Source organism: Pteropus alecto, unplaced genomic scaffold (assembly GCF_000325575.1).
Source record: "Pteropus alecto unplaced genomic scaffold, ASM32557v1 scaffold79, whole genome shotgun sequence".
Taxonomy (NCBI): Eukaryota; Metazoa; Chordata; class Mammalia; order Chiroptera; family Pteropodidae; genus Pteropus; species Pteropus alecto.
Genome location: NW_006494612.1, coordinates 11,383,737 through 11,402,593, shown reverse-complemented (window position 1 = coordinate 11,402,593; position 18,857 = coordinate 11,383,737). Strand labels below are relative to the sequence as shown.

The 18,857-nt window shown below is 39.0% G+C and overlaps 1 protein-coding gene across 1 annotated transcript in view; it reads right to left on the bottom strand.

The window, feature by feature from the left end:
* The window catches only part of SLC35F1 (solute carrier family 35 member F1), a 170,176-nt gene that overhangs the window by 43,222 nt on the left and 108,097 nt on the right, over positions 1-18,857 (bottom strand). Inside the window, exon 4 of the mRNA XM_015600057.1 lies at positions 1-56. This exon is cut by the window's left edge and continues 122 nt beyond it. Coding sequence (XP_015455543.1) covers positions 1-56 — 56 coding nt within the window. The remainder of the gene's footprint in view (positions 57-18,857) is intronic.

Below are 18,857 nucleotides of genomic sequence, written 5' to 3'. Positions count from 1 at the left end.
AGCAGGAAGAACCAGGAGAGCAAAATCACGACCGGGATCACAAAACAATCCAGGAGCTATTGAGAGGAAGCAAAGAATAATAAGAGGTTCAAGGGGATACTTTTCATGTAGTGGAGAAAAATAACTTAGCTATATAGAAAGGCTATTTCCCGTGAACTTGAGTTTTTGTGTAGACCCGGAACAGTGCAATTAAAACAGACCCAGAAACAACTCAGATTAACGTTACTGAAACATCTGCAAGCCTTGAGGAAAAGAGAAGGCAAATCGATGAGACGAGCTGGTGGAGAAGATTTTTCTGCCCCTACTGTGTCAGGGCAGCTTGGCTTCTGGCCTTTCTCAGCACCCTGGCTGACACCATGAGAACACCTCACATGTGAGGAGAATATGCTGAGCCATTTTAGATGGTCCCATCACCTTAGGAAGAGATCTGGGAATGGGGGGTGCGGAGGCAGAGGTATTGTAATGTTTTATAATATTGGAATTTAGACAAAAGTTGAACATAATTTCTCCCAGACAACTGTCTCCCCACAACCAGTATAAGTTACTTTCATCTGTCCTTGAAATTTCACTGTGAAAAGAAAAAAGAATTGCTCTAAAAATAAATACAAATACTAATCTCAAAAGTTTAGAAATAATTTATAAATATTGTTGTAAAAAAGAGTAATAAAAAAGTTCAAACAGAATATGGAAAAAAGTTGATTTCATTTCTTATTTATTTTGCACAGATAATGAGATTCCACCTGACATGGAAGCCCCAAGAGCTGGCGGAGAGTTCACCCCAATCATGTAGTAAGATAACATGGAGAAGACCCCTGTGCCAGGAGCCAGGAGATCCGAATTTGAGTCCTAGGTCCTTATTTACAGTGTCGTGACCCTGGGCAAATCACAAATTCGGGAAGCTTCCATTTCCTGTTAGTAGAGTGAAGATAATAACTCCTACTGACTTTTCCCAAAGATCATTGTGAAGCGCAGAGATAATACATGTGAAAGCATTTTGTAAATTACAAGGAGGGGCTCAATGCCAGTCTATAATCCTGCTTCCAAACACATGCTCTGGGCTCTGAACTGGTTGTCTCTCCCATAACCTGGTAAGATATTCCATGCAAAGTAGGGTCTCCACTAGACAAACTTATGTCCCACTGGATTCCAATCTCCATGTACCAAGTGAGAAACTGGTGATCTTGTCCCATTTCTCAGTACGACTCCTCTGCTAGAATCCTCAACAAGTGGCCTACCTCCCAGCAGCCAGACACAGGACAGTGATTTCTGATACTCCTCCACTCTTACTGTCTGCATCCTATTGATCACAGAATTCTGACAATTCTATCTTTTAAACATCTCTCAAATCTACTTACCCTCTCCCACTTCTGCCACCTAGACTGAGGTAGCATCCTCCTTTACCTGGAACAAGCTCTTCCTTCCTACCTCAGGGTCTTCACTCATGCATCCTCCTCCTCCATGTCAATTCTTGAACTTTCTGCCTCCTCCTTTTCCTCCAGGCCTGCACTTATATACTGCCTCCTCAGGAAAGCCTCTCCAGGCTAGGTTGGGTCCTCTTCGATGCTTTCCTTGCAGCCTGGACTTCTCCTTTATTGTGTCAATTGCACTAATAATTAATATGGAATTACTGGCATAATGCCTGACCTCTCTACTTGTCCAGAGGTTCATGAGCACAGAACTATATTCCCACTATCCAGAACCCTGTGGCTCGTAAGAAGTGTTCAATAATTGTTATTGAACAAATACATATAAGAATTTTTAATGATCAGAAACATCAAAATAGAGTCTCCAAGTTTCATTAAAGGCCAAACGATGTTTGTATGTAGTAGTCCCCCCTTATTCACGTTTTTACTTTCCCTCGTTTTAGTTACCCACCGTCAACCACAGTCAGAGAATATTAAATGGAAAATTCCAGGAATAAGCAATTCATAAGATTTAAATTGCACACCGCTCTGAGTAGCGTAATGAAATCGTGTGCTGTACCACTCCGTCCTCCCTGGGGTGTGACTCATCCCTTTGTCCAGTGTATCCATACTATATACATTATCCATTCATTAATCACTTATAGCCATCTGGGTTATCAGATCCACCATCACGGTATCACAGTGCTTGTATTAGGTAACCCTTATTTTACTTACATTGCAATAATTGTTCTATTTTATTATTGTTGTTAATCTCTTATTGTGCCTAATTTATAAGTCAAACTTTATCATTGGTATGTATGTATAGGAAAAATATATATAGAGGGTTTTATACTATCCAATTTCAGGCATCCGTTGGGGGTCTTGGTATGTATCCCCCCACGAATAAGGGGGCCTGGGGGGGCCTACTGTATTTGTTTTGGCACTGTAAACAGCACTGAGAATCCCCTCTATGCTGGAAAACTTGTTGTGACCTGGGCAGACCTTCACTCTTTTCTGTGCACTGGTTTTCTCCTTTGTAAAATAGAATAAGCAATCAGAATTGTAAGCTGATTGCTACAATGAGATGATAAGGCTACAGTGAGATGATAAGGTGATGAAGGGCCATGCGAATGGTAATTTAACCTTGTGATGGCTTGGGGCCAAGCTCAGAGCTGACAGCATTCCTGGAGGGGTTATATATAGGGGAGGTGGTAAGTAAGATTGTACCACAGAACAAGGTTGCTCACTGCACAGTTAATTAGCAAATTAATGATCCCACTTGATGTGGTAAAATGCTCTAAGGCAGTTTTAGGACTGGCCTCAAATGTGATTTAAGTATATTAGGAAATTTCAGTTTGCCAGGGAAAACTGTTCACTGGGCATAAAACAGTTGGTGTTTTGTTTTAAAAACTAGAAATGATTGCATCAACAGTTGAAATATTTAGTTACATGCTCCACAATTGAAATTTTATTATCTGGCTGAAGCTTTTGGTCCATCCCCGAATTACTGAAGGCAAACTAGGCCATCATCTAATCTTTGGGGAGGACTGAAGTGAGCCTTTTTGGTTCAGTGTCATGAGAAATCCTAAAGCACATGATGAGTCCTGGGATCTAGTCCCTTAATTGGTTGAGCTGAAAAATCCTTATTTGCGTCAAGTGGTCCTACGTGTAGAAAAGACTTTTAGGAAGAACAGAAGGGGAAGGAAGAATACAACCCAAGCGGAGGTTTCTGAGACAGTTCAGCTCGGGAAGATTGGTGACCAGAACACAGTAGGGGATCAATAATGGGTGGCTGAATGAATTAATAAATGGACAGCCACTTGGTATCTCACTGACCATCAGGAGGGACATTAGAGGTAATCCAAGCTGTTATCGGCATTTGGGTGGGACCTTTCTTCATTTTGCAGGACCGCCCCACACTCTCTGCAGGGTATTTAGCATCTTGGGCCTGGACCAGTAAAAGAAAAAAATAAATGCTCCTATACATTTACGAGTGCCCCTTGGGGGCAGTATCTGCCCATTTTAGAATCAGTGTGACCTCTGTTTAAATAAAATTGGGAACTCAGAAGTTTCAAGAGAAGAAGCAATGTACTCAAGGTCACTCAAATTGTTGATACCAAGGTAGTTCTGTCATGCTTCTCTTTTAAACAATATTTTAATGAAGGTCAATTACAGGAATTGCTACAGGTGGAAGTCTTACCACGATATCTGTAACTATAGAAAAGAAACCATTTGGTAGCTGCCGTTAGTAAACAGGCCATTATTTTTTAGTGATTTTTGGCTCCAGCTTTTCCCCTGTGGTCATATAGCATAAAACATACTGACAAAATAATTTTCCAATAGTTTTCTGGTAGCTTAACTTCTTTGCAAAGTGGTTGTTAGAATAATAAAAAAGAGAAGCACTATAACAGATGCCTGTTAAAAAAAGAAAAAGCACAAAAAATACTGATTCTGTCATTAACCTGCTTAATAGATTTACTTTTCTTTTTATACACTTCTATAGCCAAAAGGAAATTAGATATCAGTACCCCAAAATAAACAGTGAATACTATTTCATAATCATCTTATGTTCTGAAAAGAACATAAGAATACTTTGAAAAATGTTCATTATCCCTTAGATTTACATAATATCTTTTTTCCCCTAAAGATTTAAATGAATTTTACTCTTCTATGTCATGAATCCTCAGGTGATACCCACCAGAGAGGTGCTGAGACATACCTGTTCAATGGCTGGGGCAAATTCTCTTAAGTCAGGGTGATAGTGCCAGAATTATTATTTGAACTCAGTGGTTTTAAATAACATTTGCAGTAGGTTAAGTTTACATTTATAGTTGCAAAACACATGTTATGTTTACTTAATCTTTGTAACAGCCTTGTAAGGGAGTTATGACAATACCCATTTTATAGATAAAGAAACTGAGGGTCTAAGAGTAAAGTGAGCGAGTGTCTGAATTGGGGCTAAAATACTAACTACTCTCTGGACACCTAGATCAAGGTTCAAGTTATTTAAATAATAATTAAAAATCTGTGTTGACATTGCTTTCAGGACGACAGAATAAGTCAACATTAAATAGCATTAAGGTTTTTCTTTTTTTTTAAAGTATATTGCAAGCATCATTTGTTTGCTTTCTCCTTCTTTCTCTTTTCAGTTTTGGTCAATCTCTTACCACTGGATCTTTCTCTGCAGTCTTTAATCACAGGCCAATTGACACTTGGATAATTATGATGATACAACGTTTTTGACTTACACAGAAATTTATTGCACAGTTACCATCATGGAATGATAAGGTTGTAACAGTTAAATGCAGTTGTGCTATATGACTTTCAATATTGAGAAATTAAAGAAGAAATGTCATAATTAGATAAGAAAAATAATATAAATCCTGCCCCCATGACATATCTCATAACCATTCTAAGCTCAACAACCTCACCTGTGGTGTGATATCTTAGTAGCCTCTCAATATCAATAATTTCCACTGCATCCTCTCTCCCTACCCTATCTCTATTCTATCTCTATCACGGTCTCTATCTCATTTTTATGCAACTGGTACTGCCAACAAAACATCTAGGCCAGAGGCTTCCTCTAGTACTGCTAGATGAAGGAATTCAGTTTTATTAGAGTTATTCTTAGTCCATAAAAATGTGCTTACTGCAAAATGGCCCAATATCTCCTACATTTGTTTTTGGATTTAGGGCAATATTAATGACGTCTTTTGGAGCAAATCTATATCTTCCTCCAAACTCTTATAGAACTTCAAATGAAATTTTGAATGTAGGTATTTGCATTTATTATATTTGCTGGAAAATATCAATTGGCTATAAATTATGCTTTTCAAAAAGGGCACAGTGATAGTGATGCCAGATAAACATGGTAGGGGGCTTTGGTGTGTTTTAATCAAAACAGAAAATGCCTAAATCTAAACAGATTGTCACATAGCACTTAAAGTAAATGCTATATTTTGGGCTATTGTTAACTTTTTCTTTGAGTTGGTTATACATAATTTCACCAAATTAATCCAAAGTATAAACGATATTCATTTTATTTTAAAAAGAATGAATAGCTTTGCCTGGAGGTACAGGAAAAGACCAGCAGTCTATTTCTTTCTATAAAAACAGGAATTGATTTTTTTCTAAAAGATCAAATTGTAACATAGGTTTTACCCCTTTCAAAGAGTTCCTTTAATTCACGAAAGAAAAAAAAAACAAAAACACCAGAGCATCGTAAAGGTCATAAAGTTAGCATGTCATGATATTTTATGTTTTCTGACTTCTATGCTTATATGCTTTTAACATGGATGAAGATGATAAGGAAATCTAAGTAATTAAGATGGCAGAATTGCTGCTTGGCGAATTAAAAACAGACATTTCAGGAAATCTCCACAGCATTCCCATTTTATACTTGTAGACTTAAAAACTCAGCATGCTGTTCTTTATCTTCAACTAATGGCTCTTAAATATCTTCAGAAAAGCATAATGCAAAAACAATATTGCATAATGTTTTCGCTCTGATAAAATGTTCATATTTAGAGGTTATAGTTGCCTTTTCTGTCTACACATGTACTGTTTTCTTTGCTAATGTTGAATGTTTGTAGTTCTAATCACTTACTTCTCCTCTCCTCTGGATTCTAACTGCTCGAAAATAATAGCTTGATCCATTTGGAATGGCCTTTTTCGTAGGTCAAGTTGCTTGAATGTTGACAATTTTACATGGTTCCACTAAGAGGCCCAAGGACCAAATGGAGATCAAACACCAGCATATTAACATTACACCTGGATTGCGGAAGGCAGTGTTGCCTCTTATATTCCAATTTTAACTTAGGCCTAAACTTTCTTAGACACATATACTGGAGGAAATGGTCATCAAGCTTTGGATGCTGTCTTAGGGGTCCTTCCAGCAAACAGTCCTTACCAAGCCTAAAGCGGGCAGAAATGAAACACTCTGAAAATGGTTCTTTTCCTCTTTTTTGTTTTCTTTTAAGTCATAACAACCTAACCAAGTGGCAAAGTCCGCAACTGGATATCAAATTAGCTATTTCCCCTTTGGGATGGAACCAGAAGGAATGGAGAGAGAGGAGGAGTTTACTTCCATTCTTCCCGTGTTTGGAAGGGAATGGAAATCTTCCCTGGCCTGACTGGTATATGGGGAGAACAGAAGTCCCTCTATACTCTTTCCATACCATACTTGGTTTGGGTGACACATTATGTTCATTTCTCGATTAAGGATCTCCACATCATCATATTAGGCATAAAAATCTCTGAAAGGAGAAAATCAGAATCTATAAGAATAAATGTTAACAACAGTTTTCTTTAATAGGATAACTGTTAATAGGATAACTCAACCCTACTGCCCAAATTCACTATGATATCCAAGATTCCTATCTTGAACATACACTACTTTCAAAATATATAGAACAACTCATATTATGAGAGTGTAAAAATTCTACAAGAGTCAGATCAGTCTCAAGGGCAGTGGGTGGTGTGTAAAAAAAATTAAAACAAAACAAAAAAACATTACCCACTGTTCTCATTACAGTAGAGCGTAATGAGGAGGTGACCTCATCTCTCTTTCTAATTCTCTCTGCCCAGAGGAGGCTCCACAGCCAGCCTTCAGCTCCTTGTTAACTCTCCCCTCAGGCTATTCAAAGGAGACGGCTCCCCTCCAGTGGCCCAGCTGTCAGAGGCTAAACCTGAGGCAACTAGTAGTTGATTCCAGGAAAAAGAACATTTCCCCATTCTCCTTTCCTCTGCTTCTAATTGGCAAAGCTCCCGTGTTTCTAAAAGTAATATGTATTATAAATTCATCTCTGGTGAGTAAAACTGAATTGTTAACAGGGAAAGATCTTAAAAAAGACAAACTTCAGTTACAGAGACACAACAAAAGTCCTTTTTTGGCTGACAGTACAGCTGAAGAGAGTGGACTGTAATTTGGGAAATGCACATTTACGCTCAATCAAGAACCATTTTAATTCGGTGGCCTGGACATGTAGCTATCCTGGGGGCATTTGAAAATCCAACTGGGAGTATAATTTCAGGGAGGAATATCTTTGATCTGGAGCAGATTTTTCTGGTAGAAACCTTCACCCCCTTCACTCCTTCAGAAGTTTTTATTCATAACACCTCTACCCCCCATAAACCCCACACTTTAGGATTGAATGTTTAGATTTTACTGTCTTAAAGTAGTTATACTGGAGAAAGCCATGTTTCCACCATACTGGTTGCCCAAATTAAAACTGATAAAATGTGTCACTGTGTTGACTATGTGACAGCTATTTTTCAGGAAATGTCCTATTTTCAGGATTTAGAAAAAGATTTTCATCAAATTAATGTAGGGAGGAGGCAAGAGGATTAAAATGTTAATCAAGCCTCAATCAGAGACTGCGATGTGCTGATCAGCCCTATGGCCAGGCCAGGAGGACACCTTTAGAATGAAGGAGGATTTCTGCTGGGATTGCTAACAACCCATTCCCCACACCTGTGAAGGGGAACCAGGCACCAACAGGGTCATTCCCTATGGCTAAAACCATGGGGAATCTATGGATTAAAGGCTAGGACTGCCAACAGGCCTTTCTCACCTTTTCAGGCTACATACATACCCTTCCCCTTCTTCACTGTATGTCCATATCAAAGGAAATGGGTTAACAACAGTCTTTTAAACTATAACTCATTGGTTCTAAAGAACGACATATAAACTGAATTCCTGGAACACGCAGAGTCCCTCTCACTCTCTGTCTCTGAGAGGAGACCACACTCTGTGGAGTATTACCCCTTTTCTAATAAACTGTCCTTTTGACTCTAACTTTAGCATGTGTGTTGACTTCTTTCTACACTCTCTGCCAAAGGCTCCTCTTCTTCTTTCTGGACAGGGCTTGGTCTCCTCCGACCAACTAGGGGAAATTAGCCCTATCCTGCATCAAAACTATTTTTCTTGTTTCTACTGGTTAGGATTTAAATGTGTGAATTTTATATGTTCTCTTGTGTCAATTTATCAGAAATTCCTAGTTGTTAAAGGATATTCTCTTTACTGTTTTGGCTTTGACTCTCAAAGACAAAAAGAAAGAAAGGAAAAAAGACACTACCATGTGCTGAAAATCTGGGACAAGTACTTAAAAATCTAGGCGCCCACCAGAAGATACAGATAATCAGGAGACACACATGCTCTAACTCTGCTGCAAGGAAATCTGCCTTGGGTGGGAGCAGAGCTGTCTCAGAGGACAAATTCCTTTGGTAAGCATCATTGGAGCTTTAATCAGGTTTAAAAACAAGCTCTGATTATCTGCAAACTGGATTCCAAAAGCAGAAAGCAAGCAATGACCATTTCCCAGTGTCCACCATATACCAGGCACAATGCTAGGTTCTTATTTTCCCCATTTTACAGATGAGAAAATGGAGTACTAAAGACAATAGTGAACTTATTTAAAGTCACATGGTAGTGTCAGAGCCGGGATGCGATCCCAGGTTCGCCATTTTACTTACACAAAGTAAGCTTAAGCAGTCAAGGTCCAGGTGGAGTAGACTGTATATAGGATCCAGTTAAATGACAATGGTCTAGCCTCAACTCGATCTAGTAAGCTTGTGGGCTCCCTCTTAACCTGAAAGCACTCTGGGAGGGAGGACAGTCTCTGAGGGTATTGAAAAAATAATCTCTGCTTGTCTGTATTGTTTTATATTAAAGAAGGTGAAGGGTATAAGAAAAAGTATCTGAGAATTAGAATCATTTGCTTTTAGTGATGGGTCATGGATGCGGTGTGGCTATCTTGAATGTTTTCGGAGAAACAGCTGTCTTTAGTCAGCCAAGCACTGCTAATTCGTATTTCTTATTTACGGAATTCATGAACATATGAATGTTAACAATAACATTAAAGGAAGTACACATTTCCAAGCACGTATTGAAGAAAATAAATAATATTTTCTGATAAAATATTAATTCTACATTAATTTTGCATTATTTTTGATTCCTCCCAGCATTAAAACAGCAGGGGGAAACAATTTCAAGAGCTAGAGGAAAACATCTTGTACTTTTCAGGGTCTATTTCTAGGTCTAACTCAACTATTTCAGGTTTTGTTTAAAAAAAAAAAAGCAAAATCGGATTTTCATCACCTTATATTGTCATTTATCGATTCGGTCAGCAGATATTTATTAAATGCCTACTGCATGCTCAGCATTGCTACCGGCGCAGGGGACAGCAGGGTGAACCAAATATTCTCCATCTAGGTTCAAGTGGACAGTTGTCAAAAAACACATTTTTCTCTTCTCCAGTTCACAGCCGGTTTCCTTCCCAAAGCACTTGCCTGGCACTGAAGGCAATTCTGTTCTCCCGTTTCCCAAGGGACCTTCTCCAGCAGCTATCATGTGTCCCTCCTGGATCTTCATTTCTTCCTCTTTGCTGGCTGTTTTCCTTCACTGTATAGGAACGCCCTGATCTCACCCTTGATGCCCAGTTGTTCTGTAGCTATTTATCTTTCCCTCCTCACAGCCAGGCTCCCGGAAAGATTAATCTACACTCACTGCCTCTGGTATCTCGGCCCCATTCATTCTTCAAGCTACATCAATATTGACAAGTCCTTTCGCCACGATCACCAAGCTACACTGCATGGCCACTTCTGACTAAACCTTTCTGCGGCATTTGGCATTACTGACCAGTCCCTGTTTTAATTCTTTCTTCTCTTGATTTATCTATCTGTCGTTTTCCCTCCTACATGTCTGGTCTTTGGTTCTTTCAGTCTTTTTGTGGACTTGTTTTGATCTTTTTGTCTCTCAAAGTTGGTGTGTCTGAGGGTTCAGTTCTTAGCTCTCTTATTTTCACATTCTACATATGCCACCCTTTGGCTGCCACCCATCTCTTACTTCCTTTCCTGCCAAGCTTCTTGAAGAGTTGCATTCGGCCACCATCTCCATCTCTTCAATATCCATTCAACCCCTCAGCTCAGCTCAATCTGTGTTCTGTTCTCCAAACTAAATCTAAATTGCTCAAAAATACATCCCCTGTTTTGGAACCAGCAGATACATTTTAGTCCTTCCCTTACCCAGCACAGCATCTGACACTCCCTCCTTCTTTTGGCACTCTACCTGTCAGGTCCCTGCCCTTCATTTTGCCTCACAAGCCTCCTTCATAGACTCCTTTATGGGTTCTTGGTCTATGGGTTCTTGGATCTACTTCACCTCTCAAATGCTGTGCTCTTAGGACTTTGCCATAGTGTCTCTTCACATCTCTCCACCTTTATCCTGAAGCATTTCACCTACTGTCCTGGATTTAAAGGTCATCTCTGGGCTGATGACTTCCAGATTTACATCTCAAATCTAGATTCATCTCTTAAACTCAAGAGCCATATAACCACCTGCCGATCTAATGTGGGTGTTCCAAAAATGTCTACAGCTCAGCAAGGTTCATGTATAACTTATGTCTTTGTCCCCAAATTGTTCCTTCTCAGATGATTCTTTTCTCAGTGGATGGGGCCACTAGAGACTTAGCTGCACAGGTCCGAATCCTGCATGTGTGACATCTAGGGGTCATTCCTTCCCTCTCGAAACACTTTCTTGACTTGCTTCCAGGACATATTTGACTCTTCAGGTTCTCCTCTTGCCACACTGGCCTCTTCTTCTCAGCCCACTTTTCCTCAGTCTCTGAATGTTGGTGTGTCCCAGAGCTAAACTTTCAGTTTTCTTCTCTTTTACATTTACACTCACTCCACTAGTGATCTAATCAGACCATGACTTTCAGCACCATCAATAAGAAAATGACCTCTGAATTCATAATTCCAGTTCCCACCTCTCACCTGAACTCCAGATGTAGACACCCAGCCACCTACATTAAGCTCTGACTAGATGTCTAACAGGAAACGCAAATCTACACAAAGCAGAATTTTGATTTTTACTACACAGCTTTTCCCCAGTTTTTCTTATTTTACCACATGTCACAAACAGGTGGCTTCAGTTGATAATTAAGGAATCATTCTTGACTCTTCTTTTTCTCTCAAACTTCCCCCACACTCTCATATGAGCGCTCAGAAAATCCTGTTGTCTTTATCGTGCAAATGCCTCCAACCACCACCAGGCACCTCTACAGTTAGCACTTGGCTTCAAGTCACCATTATCTTTCAGTCGGTAGCCTCCCAACCGTCTAACAATGTCCACTCTTGCTTCTATACAGCCGTAGTGATCTAAAAATACAAATTAGGTCACAGTAATCCTCTGCCCTAAACATTCTAACAGTTTTCCTCAGAACAAACCCGAACTCCTTTCCTTGAATTCCATAGTCTTGTATGTAAATAGCCTAGGTTATTCTAGCCCTTACCTCTTTCTTCAATATCATCTCTCACTACTAGTAACTTCATTCACTCTTTCTGTTTCTTAAAAAGCCATGCTCATGACACTAATTCTGTTCTCTTGGTTAAGACCTCACTTCTCAATATCTTTACATATCTCACTCCCTTATATTCTAGTGGGAGAGACAGAAAATTAACTAAGCATGACTTGGAAGAAAAGCATCACGAGGGCAAGAGCACTACCTTCTTCATACAATGTGTCCAGCACTCATAGAAAAGTGTATGCAATGTTTGCTCAATAAATATTTGCTGAGCATATGAGTGAGTAAAACATGCATTGATACTTATTCTTCACCCAAACATTATACAAGTCATCAAGTCCTGTCTTTGAGGGGCATATATTTCTCAAGAATCTCTTCACTTGTCCCATCTTATCTGCCCTTTCCTTAGATCATGCGAATGATCTTTCTAAACTGCCAGTCTCATCATGTCATTCCAACACTAGAAACTCTCAGGATTAATCCCCAATTCCCTAGTGTGGCATATAAGCCCTTTTGTGATCTGTCTTCATTCTCTTCTTTGACCATTTCCTTCTTCAAACTCCAGACTGAAGTATTTTTCGTTTCCTAACAGACCATAGTCTTCCTTTTTTTCTTTGTTTAATATACATATTTTTTTATTTTTAAATTATATTTGACATTCAGTATTATATTAGTTTCAGGTACCTAACATAGTAATTCAATGTTTATATAACTAATGAAGTGATCCAATAAATGTCATACCCATCTGACACCATACATAGTTATTATACCATGGTCTTTCTTGACTCATTTCTTTGCACATGCTATTCCTTGCCTAGTGTTCTCATGTCCAGCTGTCTCACATTTTTTTTTGTTTTGCCTGGCCCAATCAGAGTTATCTTTCAGAGCTCAGTTTAGACAATACTTCTTCCAGGAAGCCCTCTCTGGCTTCCTAAGTGGGAAGTAAGTGCCCCTTCAGAGTCTCCTATTAATCTCTGTATTATTAAATTGTACTTGTCATGCTAAAACACAATTATCTTCGGTAAGAAAAGAACTTTTCTCTCTTGTACCCAGTTTTAACTCCTGCTTCTAGGATGGTGCTTGGTACACAGTAGGGCCCTTAAATATTTTATTATTTCCTTCAAAAATATTTATAGAGCATCTGCTGAGTGCCACAAACAATCATAGGAAATAAAAATATAGGTAATAAAAAATTCCTTCCTTATCAGGATTTACTATCTTATGTAGGAAGAGACAAAAGAGACGAGTAAAATATATAGCATACCAATGATGATAAGAAGTATGGGGAAAAATAAAACAGGAGAGAAGGTAGAGAGTACTGAATCAGGCAGGAGTTTGTGATTGTCAACAGGGAGAGCAGAGAAGAACTTGCTAAAAAGGTAACATCTGCACAGAGGTGTTTACCTCATTGCCCGACAGACAGTCGATGCTGAATGAATGAATAATATTCAAGCAATAAATAATTTTTATTTGGGGAGATTTGCTGTCATTGAAGTAACTGGTACTGCCTAATGGTGCTGAGTGAGATAATTTCAGCTGTGAGATGCTAGAGGAGAGCACCTGGTGCAGTTGCTAGGTCCTGTCATCATTCTCTGGCCCAGATGGTGTCACAACTCCTAAACTGATCTCAAAGCCTCCTACTTGATGGCCCCAGAAAATGCTTCGGCCAAAGTCTTCCTGTTCAAGGGCTCTTGAATTGGAAATGGCCCCCAACCAAGAACATATGAACAAGAAGAAGGACAGGAAGAAGAGGGACAAAAATAATTTTTGTTATTTTCTCACATGTTGGTGTTTTTATAAATTCTCATTGTCTGAGTCTTAAAATGTCTCAGCAGTTTTAAGCCTATACTCTTCAGTCTTGAAGCAGCTCACAGGCTTTTACTGATTTTTGATTTATGAGCTAACACACCTCTTCAGATGCATTGGCAAGGGAAGCAGACTATGCACACTTTTTCTTTTTCTTTTTCTAGGTGCAAGGATACCCTTCTTGTTTAACCATTTATTGAAAGTGAATTTTCTGTAGTGATTGAGTACTTCTGCAAATGCAACCAGTGTTGGCATGAAAGTGTTTTCATGTGCATCTGTTCATGGCAAATAGCACCAAGGTGCTCCGCCGAGGAGCCCATCTAAACACCACTGGGAACTCTGGCCTCTTAGTAACCACGGAGACAACAGCTTCCCAGCAGGATTCTCTTCTCAAAGAATGGAAACGTGAACACAGATGGACAAGAGAAGCCTGCTCTTGTATTCTGTACAGAACATTCATGTTTGGTAGGCCTAATATAGTCAATGGCTAGCAGATGAATCTGTGCGACCATAAAGATATCTTGGGGCCTCCTCTGTTTTCCATCTGCAGTACCTTATAATATTGGACTCTAAGAATGTTTCACTTTTCACAAACTAGTATATGGAGAGGATAACTAAGGAAAAAATATGTTATTATTCATTATACAAAATGATTTTTCAATTTACTAGAACTACTCTGTACATTTCCCAGTGTGTTAATAATATAGATAATTTACAAAAATGTATTTGGAAATATTATTTCAGGAACATGTTCATTGCAGAGCGGGTGGTACATCCGTACCATTGGAGAAAAGTTTTTTGATTTTATAAGCCAAACAACAGCATTCCAAGGCTTTAAGGTTTGTTTGGCCCCCAGTACTGTGAAAACACAATTCCAAATAAGATAATACTATATTTGCTTGTGCAATTTCTCTTGATACTTTCACCACAAAACAGAGTGGGTTGGAGGAATTTTGTTTGTATCCAGCAGTAATTTCATTAATATTTATGAGATTTCACTTTTATTGACCTGCAAATGGTCTTACCTGGGGTAACACAGTAATCAATTAGTGGCAAAGCTAACTGGAATGTGGGTTTCCTAATCTCCTTGTGTCTCAATCAAGTTCTTTCATCTAGATCACTGCATCTGTGAACATTTCATCACTCTTCTTAAATTTTCTATCCAAGAATGAGAGTGCATTAGAAGATGGGATGGTTTAGGAAACACGTATCTTTAAATTTTTTTTCTTAAGTTAGATCAATGGAAAGACTACATGAAGTGGAAAATATATAAGTAAAACGAGCTGGCATTTATTGAGCATCTACTGCACATTGGGGGTGTTGCTACAGTCGTGGGTATTCCAGGTTGGCTGATTGAGTGTCACATGGATCTCAGACAAGTCTGAGAATGTTGGAAGACCATTGGGGTACTATTGAAAAGTCTATTTGTAGGAAGGGTAGAGGACTTCACTGACGAAGGTCTTAAATGTCTGCAATAGGTGGCAGGTTCAGAACAATGTTTGTTGCATTATTTTTGCCTTAGGGTAGTAGAGGAACATTCACCATTGAATGCATTGTTACATTTGCATACTAATGACTACATCAGCAGGCTGGCTTTTTATTTTTACTTACAGGTCAGAAAACTGATACTCAGAGAGAGAAGGAGGGAAGCAGAGAGAGAGAGAGAGAAAGAGAGAGAACAAACATATAAAGGCATCTCATTTATAACCTGTCTACATGAGCCACTGGAGCTGACAATTGTCAGGGAACCAAGCGACACTATTTTACTGTCAGATCATGTTGTTAATAAAACCTAGGTTTATAGACTCCACTGCATGTCTCCTTGAGAGGTCTCCCTATCACTGGTGGATTCAGTCACTCCTCCTCTGTAATCTATGGTATTTTGTGCATAGTTCCATTTTACTATGTTTTACGCTGCATTGTAATTTGTTTACAGATCTACCCTTCAGCAACATAGGATAATTTTGGGGGGAAATTTAATTTCCTCCTTAAATCATTCCCCATGCAGACTTCTACCTGTAAAACTGAGCCAGGAGGAAAAAGAGAACACATCCTTTATAAAATAAAGAGGTCACTGATCAGTTTTCAAACACAAAGCTTACTTTATTGACTTCTTTAGCAAAGAAAGGTCTAGAGAGTCAGGTGCATGGAGAGAGAAGGGATTATAAATTTTGTAATTCTCTCTCCAACATATCAAGAATCTCTATTGCCAACTAGGTCAGAGTTTCTTCCAGAATGTGGAAGGCTGCCCCTGCCTCCCTTAAGGCTGAGCCAGGAGGCCTAGTGTTTTGGAAGGAGGATGTGAGACAAAGAAGTTCATGTGAGAGAAGGAGGGACGTGCTTGTCCCTGAAGAAGCCATGGCCTAGAACAACCGAAGGTGAAATGTGGTTAGCAGAGCTGTGTAGTTCCTCTTACTTCTGTTTTGCTGGAAGATGCACAGAAGTCTGAGTGCTCTTTAAAGGGGTGCTGGCTGGCTTACCCTAGGTGGGATGGGAGGGTCTATGTGACAGGAGGCCAAATGCACTCACAGCTGGACACCTGGAGGTCCACAGCATCAATAAGAATCTGGGAAGTTGGGTGGGTGGGGGCAGTTGGGAAGGAGGAATTAACAAGGAGAGGGGCAGAGAGAGCAGCAGAGGCCAGCAGAATGCCAAGAGCAGAGCATCCCCCACATCCTGCAGGTGCATACTCAACAACCTGACAACTACTCCACAGTGGACGGCAGAAGCCAAAGGATGAACAACAGGCCAAAGGTCACATTAGAGACCCACATGGTACCTCAGAAACAAGTATGGAAGGGAAAAATTCTGAAAGGCTAAGTAAAAGTGTGTCCAAAAGCGAAAGTTTTTAAACTGGAAGAAATTAGCAAATTTTACATTTAATCCACCTTTTCCCTCCTGCTGCCTTTAAACTAGCTTGAGAGTGTTTGAGGAAAGGTTCACTATGAATATCAGATCAATTATAGGATAAAGGAGATAGATTTGCTTTGAACATCCAACTACAGCACGAACGAATCTGCATCCACACTATGCCTATAACACTTGAGCTTCTTAAGAGCTGGGACAGTTTTTCATCATCTTTACATCCCCAGAGTGTAGCAGAATACTTAAAAGGTGTTTAGAGTTCCATATCCAGATCCTGTCTGAATAAATGCACTTACGAGAATAAAAGTACTAAAGGTCACTTGTGTTGCTTTGCTCAATAACTGGCCTTTAAAAATTCATCCTTTCATTCATTAACTTATTTATTCAATATTTCATACATTTTGACATCTATATGTACATAATGTTGTGAAGGAAACAAAGATGAATTGTTTCTGCATTTATTCAAATGTCAACAATTTATTCAGTGCTTATTGTGGACCAGGTACACAGGTCCCACCTTCAAGACCTTACACATTTGAAGAGGGAAGGAAGTATGTAAATAAGCAACTATCACATAAAGTAGAAAGTAACAGTTACCATACAGAAAATGAAGATGAAGAAATAGAGTCAAGACGGGATCAAATTCATGCTTTCCAGTCTTGCAAACATGGCTCTTACGGAGTATAGGAGAAGAGAGAGACCCTTCCCTTGCTTCCCAATGGCTTTACCCGAGGGCAGCTGGAGGACCAGCCCATGGGCCCAGAGTCAGTGCAAGTAGAAACTGAAGCTCTCTTCTGTGGAAAAGAGTTCTGCACAACACATTTAGAGACAGGTTTAGTGATGGGCATAGGAATGGAACTAAAGAAACATTGAAGACAGTGTTAGCGAGCAAGGGTCTATAACCTTTATCAGGACAAAAGGCTGACAGAAAATGGTGCAGCATCCAAGCAAAATTTAGATTTGAACTGTTATATGTTTAAGTTATTTTCACAATCATGAGACTAGGAAGTACAGATCTAAGAAATCTAAAAGAGATTCAAAATATCATGTTCACTTTAGGGGGCCAGAATTTTGCTTTTGAAAGTTTTGCATTTAAACCTACTTTAAAATAGCTCTTGAATAGTCATTAAACTGCCACAGCCGTGCATCAGGCACAGGTAAAAATAATAAGGATAAAAAAGAAAATATAGTCTTAAAATTTGAGCTCATAATCGTAAACTCATGCCCATGGGACCTGGTTCTACTGTGAACAGGCATGCTTTCCCTCCGAGCTCATCCACAAAGGTGGAGATTCAGGTTGGCTAAAAATAAAGTCTGCTTAGTGACTTTCTCTTGTGTGTCATAACTTCTTGACTATTGGACCACAGTTGCATGAATCTTGAGGGTGGGAGAGACTGCTCTCTGGTGTCTCCACGAAGCTGAATACTTACTTTTTTTTTTTTTTATTACACTACTATATTATATTCTAATTGTTAATGTAACTGTCACCCCACAACAGGGCTCAGGTTTGACAAGTAGTTGTGTCCCCAGCAGCTGCATTTTTTTAATCAATATAGAAATCTGTATGCCAAGTCTATTCACATGGCTTAAACTTTAGATTCCAGAGACACATAAGAAGGTACAAACTATCCAGCTTTTCTCTGTATCTGATACAAATTAATTCTGAGCCTACCTAAAATTCAGAAAGGGTGGACTCAGAAAGGCCTGAGAGTTACATAAAGTGACGAGACAAAGTTGCAGGTGTGTATTGTATGTTACACATGTGTTGCATGCACATGCCATGCAGTGTTAGTCTGAGGGTTGGAAATCACATGGCACACTGGGGTTGCTGGCTGTCATTCTGTTAACATGCCCATGTCAGAAGAGTGGGGCAGAAAGAAATAATCAGGGTTAGAGGGATTTCTCTCTTGTTCTTTGCTCTAAATGGAAACTGCTTGAATCATGGGAAGAGCTCTGAAATATCCACTGTTTGAAGGAGGAGATGTGTCAGTGGTACAGACCTTTCAGCATGGTTTTTAGCAAGAATACTGGAATTTGTTTTTACTGTGAGTTAATTTTAATTACCAATCATGTTTGAAAGACCTGCTTTTTTCTTATTTCACTGATTTCATCTGTTTGCATTTTAGTACTACATGGCTGAAGAAAGATGAATAATTTTTGGTGAGAAGTAATAAAGCTATTATTTCTACTGAAATGGTTCATATAGCATAGTTATAAAAATAATATAGCTTTTAGAGTTTATTCAAATGTCATTGCTAATCTGTCTCAAAGTCACAGGCACAACCTATTTATTCTGTACAAGTCAAGAGTTACAAACCCACAAATGTGTCTTTAGAATAAAATCCTTATAAATCCAACATTATAGTATTACCATCTCTCTTTTTACTTTCTAATAAAGAAAACTGGGTTTCTTCATTTTGATGTCTTTCATTATTTTTTTCCCCGCATAAATGTTATCTTTTGCCATTGTTAACTTCCT